The sequence below is a fragment of the Oncorhynchus keta genome, chromosome 34, assembly GCF_023373465.1.
Source record: "Oncorhynchus keta strain PuntledgeMale-10-30-2019 chromosome 34, Oket_V2, whole genome shotgun sequence".
Lineage (NCBI taxonomy): Eukaryota > Metazoa > Chordata > Actinopteri > Salmoniformes > Salmonidae > Oncorhynchus > Oncorhynchus keta.
The window spans coordinates 48,211,230-48,229,122 of NC_068454.1; the positions used below are offsets into that span (position 1 = coordinate 48,211,230).

At 44.3% G+C, this 17,893-nt stretch overlaps 1 protein-coding gene across 23 annotated transcripts in view; it reads left to right on the forward strand.

Moving 5' to 3' along the window:
- LOC118367218 (E3 ubiquitin-protein ligase MYCBP2-like) overlaps positions 1–17,893 on the forward strand; it is a 307,475-nt gene that overhangs the window by 224,606 nt on the left and 64,976 nt on the right. For 17 of the 23 annotated variants that reach the window (XM_035750395.2, XM_035750391.2, XM_035750396.2 and 14 more), the window contains 10 exons: positions 2,553–2,747; positions 3,933–4,043; positions 6,128–7,828; positions 8,175–8,344; positions 10,405–10,649; positions 11,001–11,168; positions 11,374–11,531; positions 12,041–12,240; positions 13,885–14,043; positions 14,463–14,623. In XM_035750395.2, the coding sequence (XP_035606288.1) occupies positions 2,553–2,747; positions 3,933–4,043; positions 6,128–7,828; positions 8,175–8,344; positions 10,405–10,649; positions 11,001–11,168; positions 11,374–11,531; positions 12,041–12,240; positions 13,885–14,043; positions 14,463–14,623 (3,268 nt within the window). The remainder of the gene's footprint in view (positions 1–2,552; positions 2,748–3,932; positions 4,044–6,127; positions 7,829–8,174; positions 8,345–10,404; positions 10,650–11,000; positions 11,169–11,373; positions 11,532–12,040; positions 12,241–13,884; positions 14,044–14,462; positions 14,624–17,893) is intronic. The other 6 variants (XM_035750392.2, XM_035750397.2, XM_035750412.2 and 3 more) reach the window with 4 other exon arrangements.

Here is a 17,893-nt window from a genome sequence, read left to right on the forward strand (position 1 = left end):
CACTCTTCCATAAAGGCCAGATTTGTGCAATATACGACTGATTGTTGTCCTATGGACAGAGTCTCCCACCTCAGCTGTAGATCTCTGCAGTTCATCCAGAGTGATCATGGGCCTCTTGGCTTCATCTCTGATCAGTGTTGTCCTTGTATGAGCTGAAAGTTTAGAGGGACGGCCAGGTCTTGGTAGATTTGCAGTGGTCTGATACTCCTTCCATTTCAATATTATCGCTTGCACAGTGCTCCTTGGGATGTTTAAAGCTTGGGAAATCTTTTTGTATCCAAATCCGGCTTTAAACAGCTCGATGGTATATAGTTGTTGTATTGTGCCAAAACCAGCTTTGGATAGCTTTCTTCAGTGTCTGTAAATCAGTGCTGTCAAGTCGATCAACTAGCTCAAGCTTTGTGTCATAGCTGGTCTTCCTAGTAAAGCTGTGTGTAAATCGCTGATGACCTACACATCCTCCAGTGTAACCTTTTCTCCCTTTTGTAGAACTACACTTGTGATGCTCTTCCTTAGCGGAGGTTTTGTTAGCAGAGCTGGCTTGCTGGTTCCTGCAAAAATGTGATTGAACACATTGTCTGGGATAAAAGTCACATCGGCACCAGTGTCTATTTTGAATTTCACATTTCTGTCCATCACTTGAATCATCCATGGGTCGCCTCCTGCTGTTATTGTTCCTAGGAAAATGCTATCATCCACCTTTTGAACCTTGTTTACAGGGTCACACACTACTTCACATACTACTTTGTTTGCTGTACACGGTGCAGGGCTATTGCCACGGTTTCGACACTGGCTGCTATTTGCCATTAGCATTACCATGGCTAGCTTTCTCATGCTGGAATATCTGTTTCCACTAATACTGGCTGCCTTTTGGATAACTCTATCCACTGAGCATGCCTCTTTTGTTGTTACTATGTCACCTTGCAGGTGACTTTGCTGCTTCCGTTCTGACAGGCGCATGTTTGCTGCTAGTCCAACAGATAGCCTATCTCTAATTGGCTTATGCAAAAGTCCAGAGTTCCAATGCTCTGCTAGGGCATATAAGGCAGTGACAAAATAATCCACTTTCTTTTTATCCTCTCCGCAAGTTAAAGTGGACTTTCTCATAGTTCATGTTCTTTTTCACAATAAAGACTGCTTGAAATCCAGCTCTTACTTTGTTGTTGCTTGAGTTTGTTTAGGTTTAGACACCTCCAAAACGTCTGCTTCATGTATCTTTATGAAGGCGAATTTCTTGCTCGCTTGACATTGCTTCACATTACAAGCCACGTAAGAGAGATGCTTTCCTCATGAACCCCTACATTTCTACAGGCCCTCATTAGCATATGGCCAATAAGGATGCAATGTGCAAAGACAGCACAATATCTAGGGTGGTATCATTTTGTACAACCCCTTAAAATTTGTTAGCTGGTCAGGATGAGTCCTAAATCTTCTGGCTAGCATTTTTGGGTAATGTAACAATACTAGTGGAAACCGATTGTATCAGTTAGTGGTGCACTCAAAAGCATGGGAAAGTGGGTAGTGCCCACAACGGCACTCTTTCCCCATACTGGATCAAGTTGACCCTCCAAGGCCACAGGGGCTGTCAATAAGCACTAACTCTGTCCATTTTTTTGTTCTGCATGTCTCATTGTTTCACATGTGTGTATGTCATACCTAACATCACTGCTATATTCAGTCATAATGTGTCTGTCTGTGTGCATGGGCCAGTTAGTGTGCTTCTGCCAGGTCAGGTGGGACCTGGAATATCTTCCCAACACCAGTGTTCACAAGTCCCCCCCCCAAAGTGAAAGGGTGTCCTGCCGAATCGGAATCAACCCCCACAGCTTCCTACTGGCTCATTGGACTACTTTCCTCTCCAAAATCCCTCCAGGTTTTTTTCTTAGCTGGTAAATGTAAGGTAAATTAATCAATAGAATAGGTCTGAATAAAGGGGACTTTCAAAACTTGGTACCATTTAAGTTTTGCAAAAGATCTCTCTCTATGGAACTATTTATGCCTGATACTTGATTGATACTTGATTTTCCCTGTAATTAGTCAAAACTGAGTCACTGAACTTTTCTCCTAAAATCTAGATCATTTTCTTATTCCATATGGAAATGAGTGAAGGAGAGGAGTTTTCTATGTTGTTGGGTAGAAAGCAGATGCACTCTACCTTAGAGATACTACAGTACATATAGTACAAACAGTGTTATTTTCCCTATTTGGGTTCCACACTTGGTCCCAAGTTACACAACCCCGGCCCGGCCAATCGCCATTACTGTCCCAAATCCCCACACTGTGACATCACCCATTACCCCATGTCACTTTAGTTTACCCCCTTCTCCCCTCCTATCCAGAAACTCCCACCTCACCTCCCTACACACCCCCACCCCCTTCCACCTCTCCGGCATTACCTGTGTGGGAGATGATTGAAAAATCAATGGACATTTTAATGGTTACTGTTTAATGGATTCATTGATTGATTTATACCCCACCTTTTGGAATCCTATAAGACCATAGTGTAAGCTAAGCTGTAGTCCCCCCTTCCCCTTCTCTTCCGTTATTTGCAGGTGACCAAAGGTTGACTGCCATACTGAATAGTGCCATTCAGTCTGGGCCCTTCCTCCCTCCAGCTGCTCCTCCCTCCTCTTCCTCCGTATTTGAGCAAGCCGCCCAACCTCCCTCCTCCTCCCTTGTCCACAGCCCATTTGTGTTTGGACAATGCCCCAGGTCCCAAGTGTCTCAGCCGCAGCCACAGCTTCCGAGTAAGTCGGTCCGTCTGTATGACAGTGTCGACGCTTGCTTGCCCAGGTGCTCCCTGGTCCCATCTTAATTCCTCCTCAGCTTATCACTCTTTTGTTTGTGATTTTTTTACTTGCATATTTGTTTAGCTTATTTCTGTTTTTTTTGGGGGGGGACCGAAGACACCCTAACATTGCTGTTATGTTCTGACGGCTGCTTACAATACCTTGCCTAGTAATGTAGCTGCTTGCTTTTTGTTTATATACCAGTGTTCTTTCTCCATCTTCATCCCTGATTTAAACAGAGACTCAGCGATATGACGTGATCACGAGCAGCAGTCTGCCCAGAGATATTGTCAAGAGAGTGAGGCAAAAAGGCTGCATTTGACGATCACCCATACAGATAGTTGCATTTGTACATAGGTTTGCTTCTATGTCCTGCAATTTAAAAGGTGTCTGACGACAAATGTTGACGAATGCAGCCTCTGCCTTCGTCTTTGTGTCAGAAGTCACCCTGCTCCTCTTGGTAGACGCGTATCACTGATTCTAATTTTAAACATCCCATTCCTGCTTAGTGCTCCCATTGCAAATGTAGACTACCTTAGTGTAATTCATCATATGAATTTAGGTAGCATCATTTAGTGTACTTATTACTGTATTAGTTTACTACATGCTTTCATTCTTTACAGTTATGAATCTCTATAAAGGTCCTGGGCAGATACACTAAACTAAATGCCTTGAGAATGTGTCAATATGACTAACCTTAACTCACAGCACCTGTGGTGTGTAAATCAGAGACAATCTCATGGTCAGGTCAGTGGATATGCTCCCAAGTATTAGGTTTCAATAAAGTATAACATGTATCAATTAGTTTCCGTTCACTCCATTTTCTGAGCCCCTGGCTCAAACTCATGTCTACCAGCCCTAGTTCATGCATCTCTTACTACCCTCTGATATCCTATAGCTGTCTGCTCTCCATATGTCTGTTGGTCTGACTCCATATTTTTTACACTCTCAATGGCCATCCTCCATCACTCTAGCTCTCTCATTCTTTCTCTCACTCCTCTCTCCCTCCTTCTCTTTCTCTGTGGAGTGTTTTCTTACCTGTTTTCTCTACTTACCTGTACACGCTACACTTCTTTTCTCTGTGAGGGTATCCCTGCATTCATTCCCTGTGTTTTGCTTACCTACCACTGTTTTCCGCTGTAGATGGTTCTTCATCACGCAGCCTTGCTTCTTCTCACGAGCGGGTGCACAAAAGCAGTGCGTCCGCGGCTGGGCATGGTTCTGCACTCTCATCTCTTGCTCTCAGGCAAAAGGGTGGGTAACATACAAAATGCATGCCTCCTTCAGACTGAAATGTGGGAATCCGTTACAGAGTCAGTTAATGCTGAACAACAGGATAAATAGGATTATCAAGAGTAAAACACAAGTAAATAGGTAAATTGTTCTAAACTGAACACTAGCTACAATTATCAGAAGGAATAGGGGAGATGCTTATTCACATAGAGGTTAGGGGTGGGACTAATGTCCCTAGACAGGATAAATTCTAAAGACCAATTATAAACTCAGCAAAAGAATAAACGTCCTCTCACTGATAACTGTGTTTATTTTCAGCAAACTTAACATCTGTATGAACATAAGATTCAACAACTGAGCAAGTTCCACAGACATGTGACTAACAGAAATTGAATAATGTGTCCCTGAACAAAGGGGGGTCAAAAGTAACAGTCAGTATCTGGTGTGGCCACCAGCTGCAAAAAGTACTGCAGTGCATCTCCTCATGGACTGCATCAAATTTGCCAATTCTTGCTGTGAGAAGTTAGCCCACTCTTCCACCAAGGAACCTGCAAGTTACCAGACATTTCTGGGAGGAATGATCCAACAAGTCGTGCTCAATGGGATTGAGATCCGGGCTATTCGATGGCCATGGTAGAGCACTGACATTCCTGTCTTGCAGGAAATCAAACACAGAGCGAGCAGTATGGCTGGTGGCATTGTCATGCTGGAGAGTCATGTCAGGATTAACCTGCAGGAAGGGTACCACATGAGGGAGGAGGATGTCTTCCCTGTAATGCACAGCAATGACAACTAGCTCAGTCCCATGATACTGTGACCCCCCCCGACCATGACGGACCCTCCACCTCCAAATCGATCCTGCTCCAGATTACAGGCCTCGGTGTAACGCTCATTCCTTCGACGATTAACGCAAATCCGAGCATCACACCTGGTGAGACAAAACCTGAACTCGTCAGTGAAGAGCACTTTTTGCCAGTCCTGTATGGTGCAGCGACGGTGGGTTTGTGTCCATGGGCAACGTTGTTGCTGGTGATGTCTGGTGAGAACCTGCCTTACAACAGGACTACAAGCCCTCAGTCCTGTCTCTCTCAGCCTATTGCGGATAGTCTGAGCACTGATGGGGGGATTGTGCGTTCCTGGTATAACTCGAGCAGCTGTTGCCATCTGTACCTGTCCCGACGGTGTGATGTTCGGATGTACCTATCCTGTGCAGATGTTGTTACACGTGGTCTGCCACTGTGAGGATGATCAGCTGTCCGTCCTGTCTCCCTGTAGTGCTGTCTTAGGCGTCTCACAGTACGGACATTGCAATTTTTTGTTTTGCCCTGGCCACATCTGCTGTCCTCATGCGTCCTTGCAGCATGCCTAAGGTACGTTCACGCAGATGAGCAGAGACCCTGGGCATCTTTCTTTTGGTGTTTTTCAGAGTCAGTAGAAACGGCCTCTTGTGACCTTAATTGCCTACCATCTGTAAGCTGTTAGTGTCTTAACGACCGTTCCACAGGTGCATGTTCTTTAATTGTTTATGGGAAGCATGGGAAACAGTGTTTAAACCCTTTACAATGAAGATCTGTGAAGTTATTTTGATTTTTACGGATTATCTTTACAAGACAGGGTCCTGAAAATGGGACGTTTGTTTTTTTGCTGAGTTTATATTAGCTATTCTAGGGCACAGTGCTGGGCTGCATGGGCTTCTTCTCATCAGTTGCACCATGATCCATTAGCTACCCCTGTCTGTGTAAGTGGTCTTCAGACATGCATAGATGGATGAATATACTTTGGAAAAGGCTATTGAAGGCTCTTCTAGAATAATCTTTGTCCTCTGCTCTAATGCTGTCACTTTACTAAAACATATTGGTCCACAACTTTCCACAGTCTAAGAAAGAGGTTACTTATTGACTCAAATATTTGTATGTTTTAACATCATTTTTTTTTATGTCCAGACTTCTACTGTTGTTTCTCTTCTCCCCCCCCATTTTTCTTCCCTTTCATAATCCATTTTGTTTTGACCCTTAGATGTTGAGTATTGTACACAGATGTGCTGCCTTTTACAGTAATCCTCTTAGTTGTTGTATAACTGTTTCTATGTTGTGGCTGGCTACTAGGTAACTTAGGGGTGCGGCCCATGTCCCCGGCCACCAAACAACGACTGGAAAGTCGCTCCCCAAAACAGGAGGGGCGTGGCGGTCGTGCCTTGGAACAGTCCAAAAGTAAAGATCCGCCGGCCAGCGAGGCACTTATCCTGCGGTCGGACACTGCCAAGTTGCGGTCGGACTCCCATAGCCGCTCCCACTCGCCCAACCACAACACCCTGCAGGCACTGAAGGCCGACGGGCGTGATCGTAACTCCTCCGGGCTGCGCGCCGAGTCGCCTAACCCTGGCTCCCGCTCCACCTCGCCCAAACAGAAGGGCCTTTCCTCCACCTCGGGGAGGTCTAGCCCCTCCAGCACCTCCTCACCCCGCTCCTCCACCCAGCACGACAAAAACTTTGCTCAGGACAAGAACCAACCAATTGACAAGAACATGCCACAAGACAAGAACCAGCCCCATGACCAGAACCTCCCTCCCAATGTCAGCCCCTCCAAGGCTCGGCTGGACCCGCCCAGAGAAAGGTCCAAGTCGGACTCGTACACCCTGGACCCGGACACCCTGAGGAAGAAGGTCCCTCTCACCTCAGAGCCTCTAAGGGGAAGGTCAACCTCGCCCAAACCCAAACTACCACCCAAGGACGGGAGCAGCAAAGGAGGAGATAGGAATGCGGAGAACCGCACCCCGTCGCCCCATGTGACCCAGGAGAACCTCCACAGCGAGGTGGTGGAGGTGTGTACGTCTAGTGCTCTTCTTTCCAATGATGATGAGGGAAACAATGAAAACGTGGAGGTGAGGAATGCAGAGGAGGGCTCCTCAAAGGTGCACTTCAGCATCGGCAAGGCACCCGTGAAGGAGGAGCTGGAGAGCAGCCGCTTGTCGCCCAAAGTCAGCCGCAAGACCTCCAGCCGACACGTGCGCCCCAAGAAGGATAAGTCGGGCCCGCTCTTCAAGGGTGAGAGCTCGTCGAGGGTCACCGAGCCCGCCAAGCAGGCCATGTCACCCTCAGTTGCAGAGTGTGCCCGGGCGGTCTTCGCCGCGTTCCTCTGGCACGAGGGTATCGTCCACGACGCCATGGCCTGCTCCTCATTCCTCAAGTTCAACCCAGAGCGGACCAAGGAGCATGCACCCATCCGCAGCTCGCTGGGTGGCCAGGGCGGCCAAGAGGAGAAGGAAAGCAAGCTGAAGAACCGCCACTCACTGGAGATATCCTCGGCCCTCAATATGTTCAACATCTCCCCGCATGGGCCAGACATCTCCAAGATGGGCAGCATCAACAAGAACAAGGTCCTGTCAATGCTCAAAGAGCCTCCCCTGCCCGAAAAGTGCGAGGATGGCAAGGGGGAGCACGTCTCCTTCGAGGTGGCCACTCACCCTACCATGAGGGCTAAGTCCATCCTGCCGCTCACCCTCCAGCACCTCGTTGCATTCTGGGAGGACATCTCAATGGCAACCATCAAGGCAGCCACCCAAAACATGATTTTCCCCAGCCCGGGCTCCAGTGCCATCCTGAAGAAAAAGGAGAACGAGAAGGACACTAAGAAGTCCAAGAAGGAGAAAAAGAAAAGAGACAAGGCGGAGGTGCGCCCCAGGGGGAACCTGTTTGGGGAGATGGCCCAGCTGGCCATGGGGGGACCGGAGAAGGACACCATCTGTGAGCTGTGTGGGGAGTCGCACCCCTACCCTGTCACCTACCACATGAGGCAGGCCCACCCAGGTAAGATCAACAATGTTGGGTTTGCTTTTATTCTATACTGTTAGAAATACACATGTCATATCACTGTGAGAGGTTAGCCGACCTCTCACATATAAAAGTCTGATTTTTAAGTCATGACAGGCTATATTTTGTTTATTACATTTGTGGATGGAAAATAACGCTTGAAAGCAGAACATTTCTTCATACGGAGGTGGATGGTGGCTAACCCCATTGAACCATTTGCACTGTATCTCTGCTAATATGGCAACACTACTCAATATGATCTTAGCATAAAGATAGATGTATATTAATATGTTCTATTTAAGTTGGTGGATTTTAGCTTAATTTGTTGTTTTGTTTTGGGCAGGTTGTGGTCGCTATGCGGGAGGCCAGGGCTATAACAGCATTGGCCACTTCTGTGGGGGCTGGGCGGGAAACTGTGGAGACGGCGGGATCGGAGGAAGCACCTGGTACCTGGTGTGTGACCGTTGCAGGGAGAAGTACCTACGAGAGAAGCAGACTGCAGCCAGGGAAAAGGTAGTGTACTTCTTGATGCTTCAATCAATTGTTGTTTTGTACCTTATCTTTACACATTAAATTCTCCAAGTTCAAATTGAAACTTAACAAATGGATACTTGGATAGTTAACCGTCAGGATTTAACAACATATTATGCTCAATATTATAATTTCTCACTGTAAATAGTCACAGTTCAGAGGATAACCTTTCGCAACCATGTACTTTCATAAACAGCCTTGGTAACAGGGTTATGACAGTTTTACAATGCATTATAACTGCATCATAATGCATTATTCCTACAAGTAGAGGTCTGCCCGGGACTGATTTATTTATCCCGCCTGCACCCGCAGCATTTCATACTGCACCCTCCAACACCCGCTGGCTTTCTGTCCGACTCCCACCTGCTACTGCAAGAACTTGTCCCAAACCCAACCGTAGTTACCAGTCATGGTCGCAGCTGTTTTGCGCCCTATAGGAAATTTCAAAATGGGCAAAAATAACCTAAGCAATAGGTTTAATTACCAGAGATTGTCACGTGGCCCATTTTATTACTTGGCTATATCAGCAGATAGGCTAGATGTAGATTAAAGAGAGCTGAGTTGGAGACTTGCACTTTCTTTTGAGCAATTTTTTTATAGACTACTTTATCAGAGCAGGTAGCTTACCAACCAGGCTCAATGTTAGCTAGCTAAGCAAATGGTCTGTGGTATGAATAATAAGGTCATATACTTAACGTTAGCTAGCGAGCCAACCAGCTAACGTTAGCATACTTGCTAGGTAAACAATCAACCATAAGCACAACTCATGACGTTACTACCCTGCATGAATCTGCAGGTAGCTAACCAACCAGGTTCAATGTTAGCTAGCTAACATTAGGCTATAGCGAGCCAAGCAATGGCTGTCAAAATGAGGAATGAGTAATATCTGAAAATGTAGCTAGCTAGACTATCTTACCCGTATACATCATTCATGGTTGGATGCGTCTCCTGTCGGATGCCATGGTTTCCCTTGGTTTGAAGATGTCATCCGGAGACAGGTGTTTTCTCCATCTCCTTAGCTATTATACACTAATTCCACTGATTTCAAAACTTAGTCCTCCAAAAAGTGGAGAGCAACACTTTAATACACAATACATTAAAAAAAGCAGCGTTAGACAGGATTACCAACACATACTGACATGCTCAAATCGACAGAAGCATGCTCATCTCTCAGCATGTCCAGCCCACTCATTATCTCAACCAATCATGGCTAGCAGGAAGGTTGTTGATTTTTTTTGCAAAAACTATTCTCGTAATTTAACAATTTTATTCGTATTAACAGATGGCATGCAAGTTTGTTATTAAAGCACATGAAAGTTCATGTTCGAGAAGGCATTTCTGGAAAACGCATTTTGATAAAACATTTATTTAAAAAAGTTTACGTTCAAATGGTTCTCCTGTGAAATAGTGACCCGCGACATACGCCTAGTTCCTGAAACGGGTCACAAATATGATTGATCAATATTTATTTATAGGCGATGTAGTAAACTACTAGGATGTATATTTCCTTGGAAATGCATAGGCAGCCTACTCTATTTCATTGAGACCACACCTATACTAGGCGCACTTGATCTCGCACACCCAACTAGGATAGGCGAGGTAGGCTACTTAACTTGAAGCAGCGAATTCTGAGTGTGTGAATAATGCGACAAAGATGTGCTTTTTAATACAATTGGTAAGCTGACCCATAAAGTGCAGAAAGATGACCGTTTCCAAATAATCTGCGGGATAACAAAAAAATATTTTAATCCCAAAATTGTCTGATCTGACCGCAAGCTTCCAACAGAAGCATGACAAATACAGACAGCGCCGCAATGATCTCTCTAGGGACCCGCAGCCCTCTACCTACAAATATTACCACAAACTTTAACTCTACATTTTATTCATTTAGCAGAAGTTCTTATCCAGAGCGATTTACAGGAGCAATTAAGTGCCTTGCTAAGTAACATTTTGGTTACTGGCCCAATGCCCTTAACTGCTAGGCTACCTGCTTTCCCCTCTAACCCATCCGTGACCTCTAACCACCCTCCCTACCCATCCAGGTGAAGCAGTCGAGGAAGAAGCCCCTGCAGGTGAAGACGCCGCGGGCGCTTCCCACCATGGAGGCCCACCAGGTGATCCGTGCCAACGCCCTGTTCCTGCTGTCCTTAAGCAGTGCTGCTGAGCCCAGCCTGCTGTGCCACCACCCGCCTCGCCCGCTCCACTCCACACTGCCCAGCCTCAAGGAGGGTGTCTCGGACGAGATTCCCAACAAGATCGGCTGCCTCTACCTGCAGACGCTGGCCAGGTAAATGATGGATATCTTTTGTGATGATCAAAATGACTGGAGAGACTGGGAGGGGAAAAATTAAAGGTGATTTCCTTTTATTTTTGCTTCCTAAACAGTCTCCTCCTCCTTTAGTTTTATGCCCTTTGGGACAGCATTACACTTGAAGCGCTGTGGCCACTTTAATTCAAGTGAGGATGATCATACATTTTGTGTGTAGTATCTTACCCATGTCCTGTGAACATGTTACACAGTGAAAACCATCATGGAATTTAACATTTATTTGCTATAAGGTAGCATCCACATAACCTAAACACTAAATCTTTGAACTACATATGATACATGTACGTAAACCTGTCTCCTCTCTTCCAGGCAACACACAGAGAACTTTGGTGGGTACACAGATGACAACTTGTTCCAGGACGAGATGAGGTACCTGCGCTCCACATCTGTCCCTGCGCCCTACATCTCAGTCACCCCTGACGCTTGCCCCAACGTGTTTGAGGAGCCCGAGAGCAACATGAAATCCATGCCCCCCAGGTAACAAAACTCTTTTTGAGAGTAGAGATGAGCAGACTGATTATGTCTATGTGTGTGTTGTATGTGGTTGTAGCGTGTGTCATATCTGTGCGTGTTTGTGTGAAAGAGACTCGTTCCAGTGTGGTGTGACTGTGTGTGTGTTGTATTTATGTGTCATCTATGACATAAACAGATGGTCAACATTTCTTTGTTGCATCTCTTGCAGTCTAGAGACCAGCCCAATCACAGACAGTGACTTGTCCAAGCGGACGGTGTTCCAGAGGTCCTACTCTGTGGTGGCCTCTGAGTACGACAAGCAGCATTCGGCCTCCCCGGCCAGGGTCAAAGCCGTGCCCAGACGCAGAGTCCACAGTGGGGATGCAGGTGAGTAAACCTTCCCCTAAACCACCAAACCAGAGGAATGTGATCCTATTTACTAGTATAGTCCATTAAACTACTAGTATAGTCCATTAAAAAGAGTTTTAGATGCAGACAAAAGTTATTCCAAACTTCACCATTAACTCATGTACCTGGTGTCTACTACAAAATGATTATAATGATTATGGTAATGGTCATTGCATGAAAAAGACAATGAAGTGTAACTATTTTTTTTTTCATAGTATTAATTATTTGTAATTGTCAGCTGGAATAGGGTTGCAAATTACTAAGTGTTACCAATCATCATGACATTTGTAATACCGTATTTATTGTTTTGTTATTTACACAATTGGTGGGTCTATTCCTGAATGATGATTGGTTAAAACCTGTTGTATATAAGTGATAATGCCCCCAAAGACTTCATCTCGGGCCTAACAACCCCCATGCCAATATATCCTCCAAACACCAGCTTCTCAGGCATTATCACTTCATTGTAACACTGTCCTCCCCTCCAGAAGTGGGTTCCTCTCTGTTGCGCCACCCGTCCCCGGAACTGTCCCGTCTAATCTCGGCCCATGGATCCCTCAGTAAGGGCGAGAGGAACTTCCAGTGGCCTGTCCTGGCCTTCGTCATCCAGCACCACGACCTGGAGGGTCTGGAGGTGGCCATGAAGCATGCCCTCCGCAAGTCTGCCTGCAGGGTCTTCGCCATGGAGGTACGTCTGTCAAAGATACTCTTAATGTACACATGATGGTGTACATTAACTTCTCTGGGATATGTGGGACGGTAGCGTCCCACCTCGCCAAAAACCAGTGAAAGTGGAGGGCAAAATCAAAACAAGAAAATCTCATAATTAAAATTCCTCAAGCATACAAGTATTTTACACAATTTTTAAGATAAAATTCTCATTAATCCAGCCACAGTGTCTGATCTCAAAAAGGCTTTACAGAGAAAGCACCACCAACGTTTATGTTAGGTCACCACCAAGTCGCAGAAAAACAGCCATTTTTCCAGAGAGAGGAGTCACAAAAACCACAAATAGAGATAAAATTAATCACTAACCTTTGATGCTCTTCATCAGATGACACTCATAGGACTTCATGGTACACAATACATGTATGTTTTGTTCGCTAAAGTGCATATTTATATTTTAAAAAATCGCATTTTACATTGGCGCGTTACGTTCAGTAGTTCTAAATGAGGTGATTTTGCAGAGAGCCACACAACTTTACGGAAAAAGCAAACCATGCAATAATCTGAGTACAGCGTTCAGAGAACAAAGCAGCCAAAAAGATATCCGCCATATTGTGCAGTCAACATTAGTCAGAAATAGCATTATAAATATTCACTTACCTTTGATGATCTTCATCAGAATGCACTCCCAGGAATCCCAGTTCCACAATAAATGTTTGATTTGTTTGATAAAGTTCATCATTTATATCCAAATAGCTTCTTTTGTTAGGGTGTTTGGTAAACAAATCCAAAAGTGCGTTCAGGTCCAGTCGGACGAAAAGTTTAAAAATTACAAGTCGTAGAAACTTGTCAAACGAAGTATAGAATCAATCTTTAGGATGTTTTCATCATAAATCTTCAATAATGTCCCAACCGGAGAATGAATTTGTCTGTAGAAAAGCAATGGAACGAGAGGTAACTTTCTCTGACCGCGCATCACAAGACTGAGGCTGCTGGCAGACCTCTGACTCAATCCCCTCTCATTCTCTGCCCCTTCACAGAAGAAGCTTCAAACAAAGTTCTAAAGACTGTTGACATCTAGTGGATACCTTAGGAAGTGCAATATGACCCCATTTACACTGTATATTGGATTGGCATAGAGTTGAATAACTACAAACCTCAGATTTCCCACTTCCTGGTTGTTCTATTATACTCAGACATCATTCAAACAGTTTTAGAAACTTCAGATTGTTTTCTATCTAATACTACTAATAATATGCATATATTAGCATCATTAGCTACAGAGTAGCAGGCAGTTTACTCTGGGCACCATCCAAGCTACTCAATACTGCCCCCAAGAAGTTAAGTATTTCCCATAGGAAAATGTCTCATGCTTACTCTAGCTGGGCATTTGCAGTTGTATAGCACAATTAAACAGTTAGCTGTGTAATGTTAAATGCTAATGTGATTAGCCTATTGGCTAACCTCTTTGAGGTGTCAGTGGTAGTCGCTAGACGGACCTGTTAGAAAGGACAAAAGTGTAGGTAATATCTGAGATGATAAACTGATTAAAATGTTTATTTTTCTGAAGTAGTAGTACTAGGGTTAAGATTAGGTTAAGGTTAGGTTAGTGGTTTGAAAAGCACTGAAAAGGACTGAGCCACCATCTAACCCATATCCCCCTCAGGCATTCAACTGGCTGCTGTGTAACGTGATCCAGACCACTTCGCTGCACGACATCCTGTGGCACTTTGTCGCCTCCCTCACCCCGTCACCATTTGAACCCGAGGAAGAGGAGGAGGATGAAAATAAAGCCCATGGGAACAAGGAAATTGTAATTGAGCAGGTGATGTTTGATTATTATTATTTAACCCTGCTGGTCATCTATGAACATTTGAACATCTTGGCCATGTTCTGTTATAATCTCCACCCGGCACAGCTAGAAGAGGACTGGCCACCCCTCATAGCCTGGTTCCTCTCATTGCTTGCTGTTTGGAGTTTTAGGCTGGGTTTCTGTACAGCACTCTGTGACATCAGCTGATGTAAGAAGGGATTTATAAATACATTTGATTGATTAAGTATCCAGGACATGGGGGTCGTGCGTCGTCTCTTGCGAAACAGGTCTCTTCCAAATTAGATTATCTCAATGAGACAAACCTGGATACATAAACGTTTTTATTTGAGGTACCAGTACAAACAAGTAATTTCATCCTTAATATGTGTGTTTTTATAAACTTTTCAATCATATTTTCTTCATACACACAGGAGAGGGACTTTGGAGTGTGTGAGCACCCGCTGTCTGACATTGTGATTGCCGGGGAGGCCGCCCACCCCCTCCCACACACCTTCCACCGACTCCTCCAGACCATCTCTGACCTCATGATGTCACTTCCTAGTGGCAGCTCCCTGCAGCAGATGGCCCTCAGGTACGGTGGCCCCTGTTGCTCAAAGTTCACCTCCGCTTTAAACTCAAACCTGCCTTCAGCTAAATCATTTTAACCATACACTTTGACAGAGCATATTATCTTGCAATAAGACGAAAGCTATATCTTTTAAACAGCTTGGAAAATTCCTGAAATGATGTCATGGCTTTAGAAGCTTCTGGCTAATTGACATCATTTGAGTGAATTGAAGGTGTACTTGTGGATGTATTTCAAGGCCTACCTTCAAACTCATTGCTTGACATTATGGGAAAATCTAAATAAATCAGACAAGACCTCACAAAAACAATTGTAGACCTCCACACATCTGGTTCATCCTTGGGAGGAATTTCCAATTGCCTGAAGGTACCACGTTCATCTGTACAAACAATAGCACGCAAGTATAAACACCATGGGACCAGGCAGCCATCACACCGCTCAGCAAGGAGACACATTCTGTCTCCTAGAGATGAATGTACTTTGGTGTGAAAAGTGCAAATCAATCCCAGAACAACTGCAAAGGACCTTGTGAAGATGCTGGAGGAAACAGTTACAAAAGTATCTATATCCACAGTAAAACGAGCCCTATTTTTAAATTTATTTTACCTTTATTTAACTAGGCAAGTCAGTTAACCTGTTAGTCCTATAGGGGCAGTATTTCATTTTTGGATAAAAAGATGTGCCCGTTTTAAGCGCAATATTTTGTCACGAAAAGATGCTCGACTATTCTTGGAATTGATAGTTTTGGAAAGAAGACACTCTTACGTTTCCAGAACTGCAAAGATTTTCACTGTGAGTGCCCTAGAACAAATGCTTCAGGCAAAACCAAGATGTTTGACCGACCAGGAAATGAACAGGATTTCTGAGGCTACGTTTTCCATGATCGCCTTATATGGCTGTGAATGCGACAGGAATGAACGGACACTTTCTCTTGTTTCCCCAAGGTGTCTGCAGCATTGTGACGTATTTGTAGGCATATCATTGGAAGATTGACCATAAGAGACTACAATTGCCAAGTGTCCCGCACGGTGTCTGCGTGGAAATTGGTGCGCAAAAGTCAGCTACCAGTATTTTTCCATCCGAATCAGAGAAGAATGCAGGCTTCCAGGGACGGCATTTCAATGAAGAGATATATGACAAAACACCTTGAGGATTGATTCAAACAACGTTTTCCATGTTTCAGTCGATATTATGGAGTTAATTCGGAAAAAAGTTCGACGTGTAGGTGACTGAATTTTCGGTTAATTTCGGTAGCCAAATGCATAGTAACAAAACAGAACGATGTGTCCTACACAAGAATCTTTCAGGAAAAACTGGACATCTGCTATGTAACTGAGAGTCTCCTCATTGAAACATCTGAAGTTCTTCAAAGGTAAATTATTTTATTTGATCCCTTTGCTGGTTTTTGTGAATATGTTGCGTGCTAAATGCTAATGCTAAATGCTAAGCTAGCTATCACCACTCTTACACAAATTATTGATTTTCTCTGGTTCTAAAGCATATTTTGAAAATCTGAGACTACAGGATTGTTAAGAAAAGGATAAGCTTGAGAGCAGGCATATTTATTTCATTTCATTTGCGATTTTTAGAAATCGCTAACGTTGCGTTATGGTAATGAGCTTGAGGCTGTAGTAACGCGACCGCATGCGGGATGGGGCGGACTATGAGGTTAAGAACAAAATCTTATTTTCAATGACGGCATAGGAACAGAGGGTTAACTGCCTGTTCAGGGGCAGAACGGCAGACTTGTACCTTATCAGCTCGGGGATTTGAACATGCAACCTTCCAGTTACTAGTCCAACGCTCTAACCACTAGGCTAGCCTGCCACCCCTATATCGACATAACCAGAAAGGCCGCTCCGCAAGGAAGAAGCCACTGCTCCAAAACCGCCATAAAAAAGCCAGACTACAGTATGTAACTGCACATGGGGTCAAAGATCATACTTTTTGGAGAAATGTCCTCTGGTCTGATGAAACAAAAATAGAAGTGTTTGGCCATAATGAGCATCGTTATGTTTGGAGGAAAAATGGCGAGGCTTGCAAGCCGAAGAACACCATCCCAACCATGAAGCACAGGCTTGTCAGCATCATGTTGTGGGGGTGCTTTGCTGCTGAAGGGACTGGTGCACTTCACAAAATAGATGGCATCATGAAGTAGGAAAGTTTTGTGCATATATTGAAGCAACATCTCAAGTTAAAGGGGTCGCAAATGGGTCTTCCAAATGGACAATGACCCGAAGCATACTTCCTATGTTGTGGCAAAATGGCTTAAGGACAACATCGTCAAGGTATTGGAGTGGCCATTACAAAGCCCTGACCTCAATCCTATAGAAAATGTGTGGGCAGAACTGAAAAGGCGTGTGCGAGAAAGGAGGCCTACAAACCTGACTCAGTTACACCAGCTCTGTCAGGATGAATGTGCCAAAATTCACCCAACTTATCGTGGGAAGCTTGTGGAAGGCTACCTGTAGCGTTTGACCCAAGTGAAACAATTTAAAGGCAATGCTACCAAATACTAATTGAGTGTATGTGAACTTCTGAACCACTGGGAATGTGATGAAAGAAATTAAAGCTTAAATAAATCATTCTCTTTACTATTATTCTGACATTTCACATTCTTAAAATAAAGCGGTGATCCTAATTTTTACTAGGATTAAATGTCAGTAATTGTGAAAACTGAGTTTAAATGTATTTGGATAAGGTGTATGTAAACTTCAGACTTCAACTGTAAGTACGGTCTCTGTTGGGATGGCATCATTGATTCACTTATTGATGAAGCCAGTGACTGATGTGGTGTACTAAGATTCCCGGGAACATATTTAAGTCTGTGCTAGCAAAACAGTCCTGTAGCTTAGCATCTGCGTCATCTGACCATATCCTTATTTAACAAGTCACTGGTACTTACTGCTTCAGTTTTTGCTTGTAAGCAGGAATCCAGAGGATAAAGTTATGGTCAGATTTGCCAAATGGAGGGAAAGGGAGAGCTACTGGGTTTCTTCCTGTAACTTCTTGCGTCGCACAATCACGTATCCGGGAGGGTAATCATAGCCTCAAGCTCAAATAACGCAACGTTAACTATTCATGAAAATCACAAATTAAATGGAATAAATATATTGGCTCACAAGCTTAGCCTTTTGTTAACAACACTGTCATCTCAGATTTTCAAAATATGCTTTTCAACCATAGCTACACAAGCATTTGTGTAAGAGTATTGATAGCTAGCATAGCATTAAGCCTAGCATTCAGCAGGCAACATTTTCACAAAAACAAGAAAAG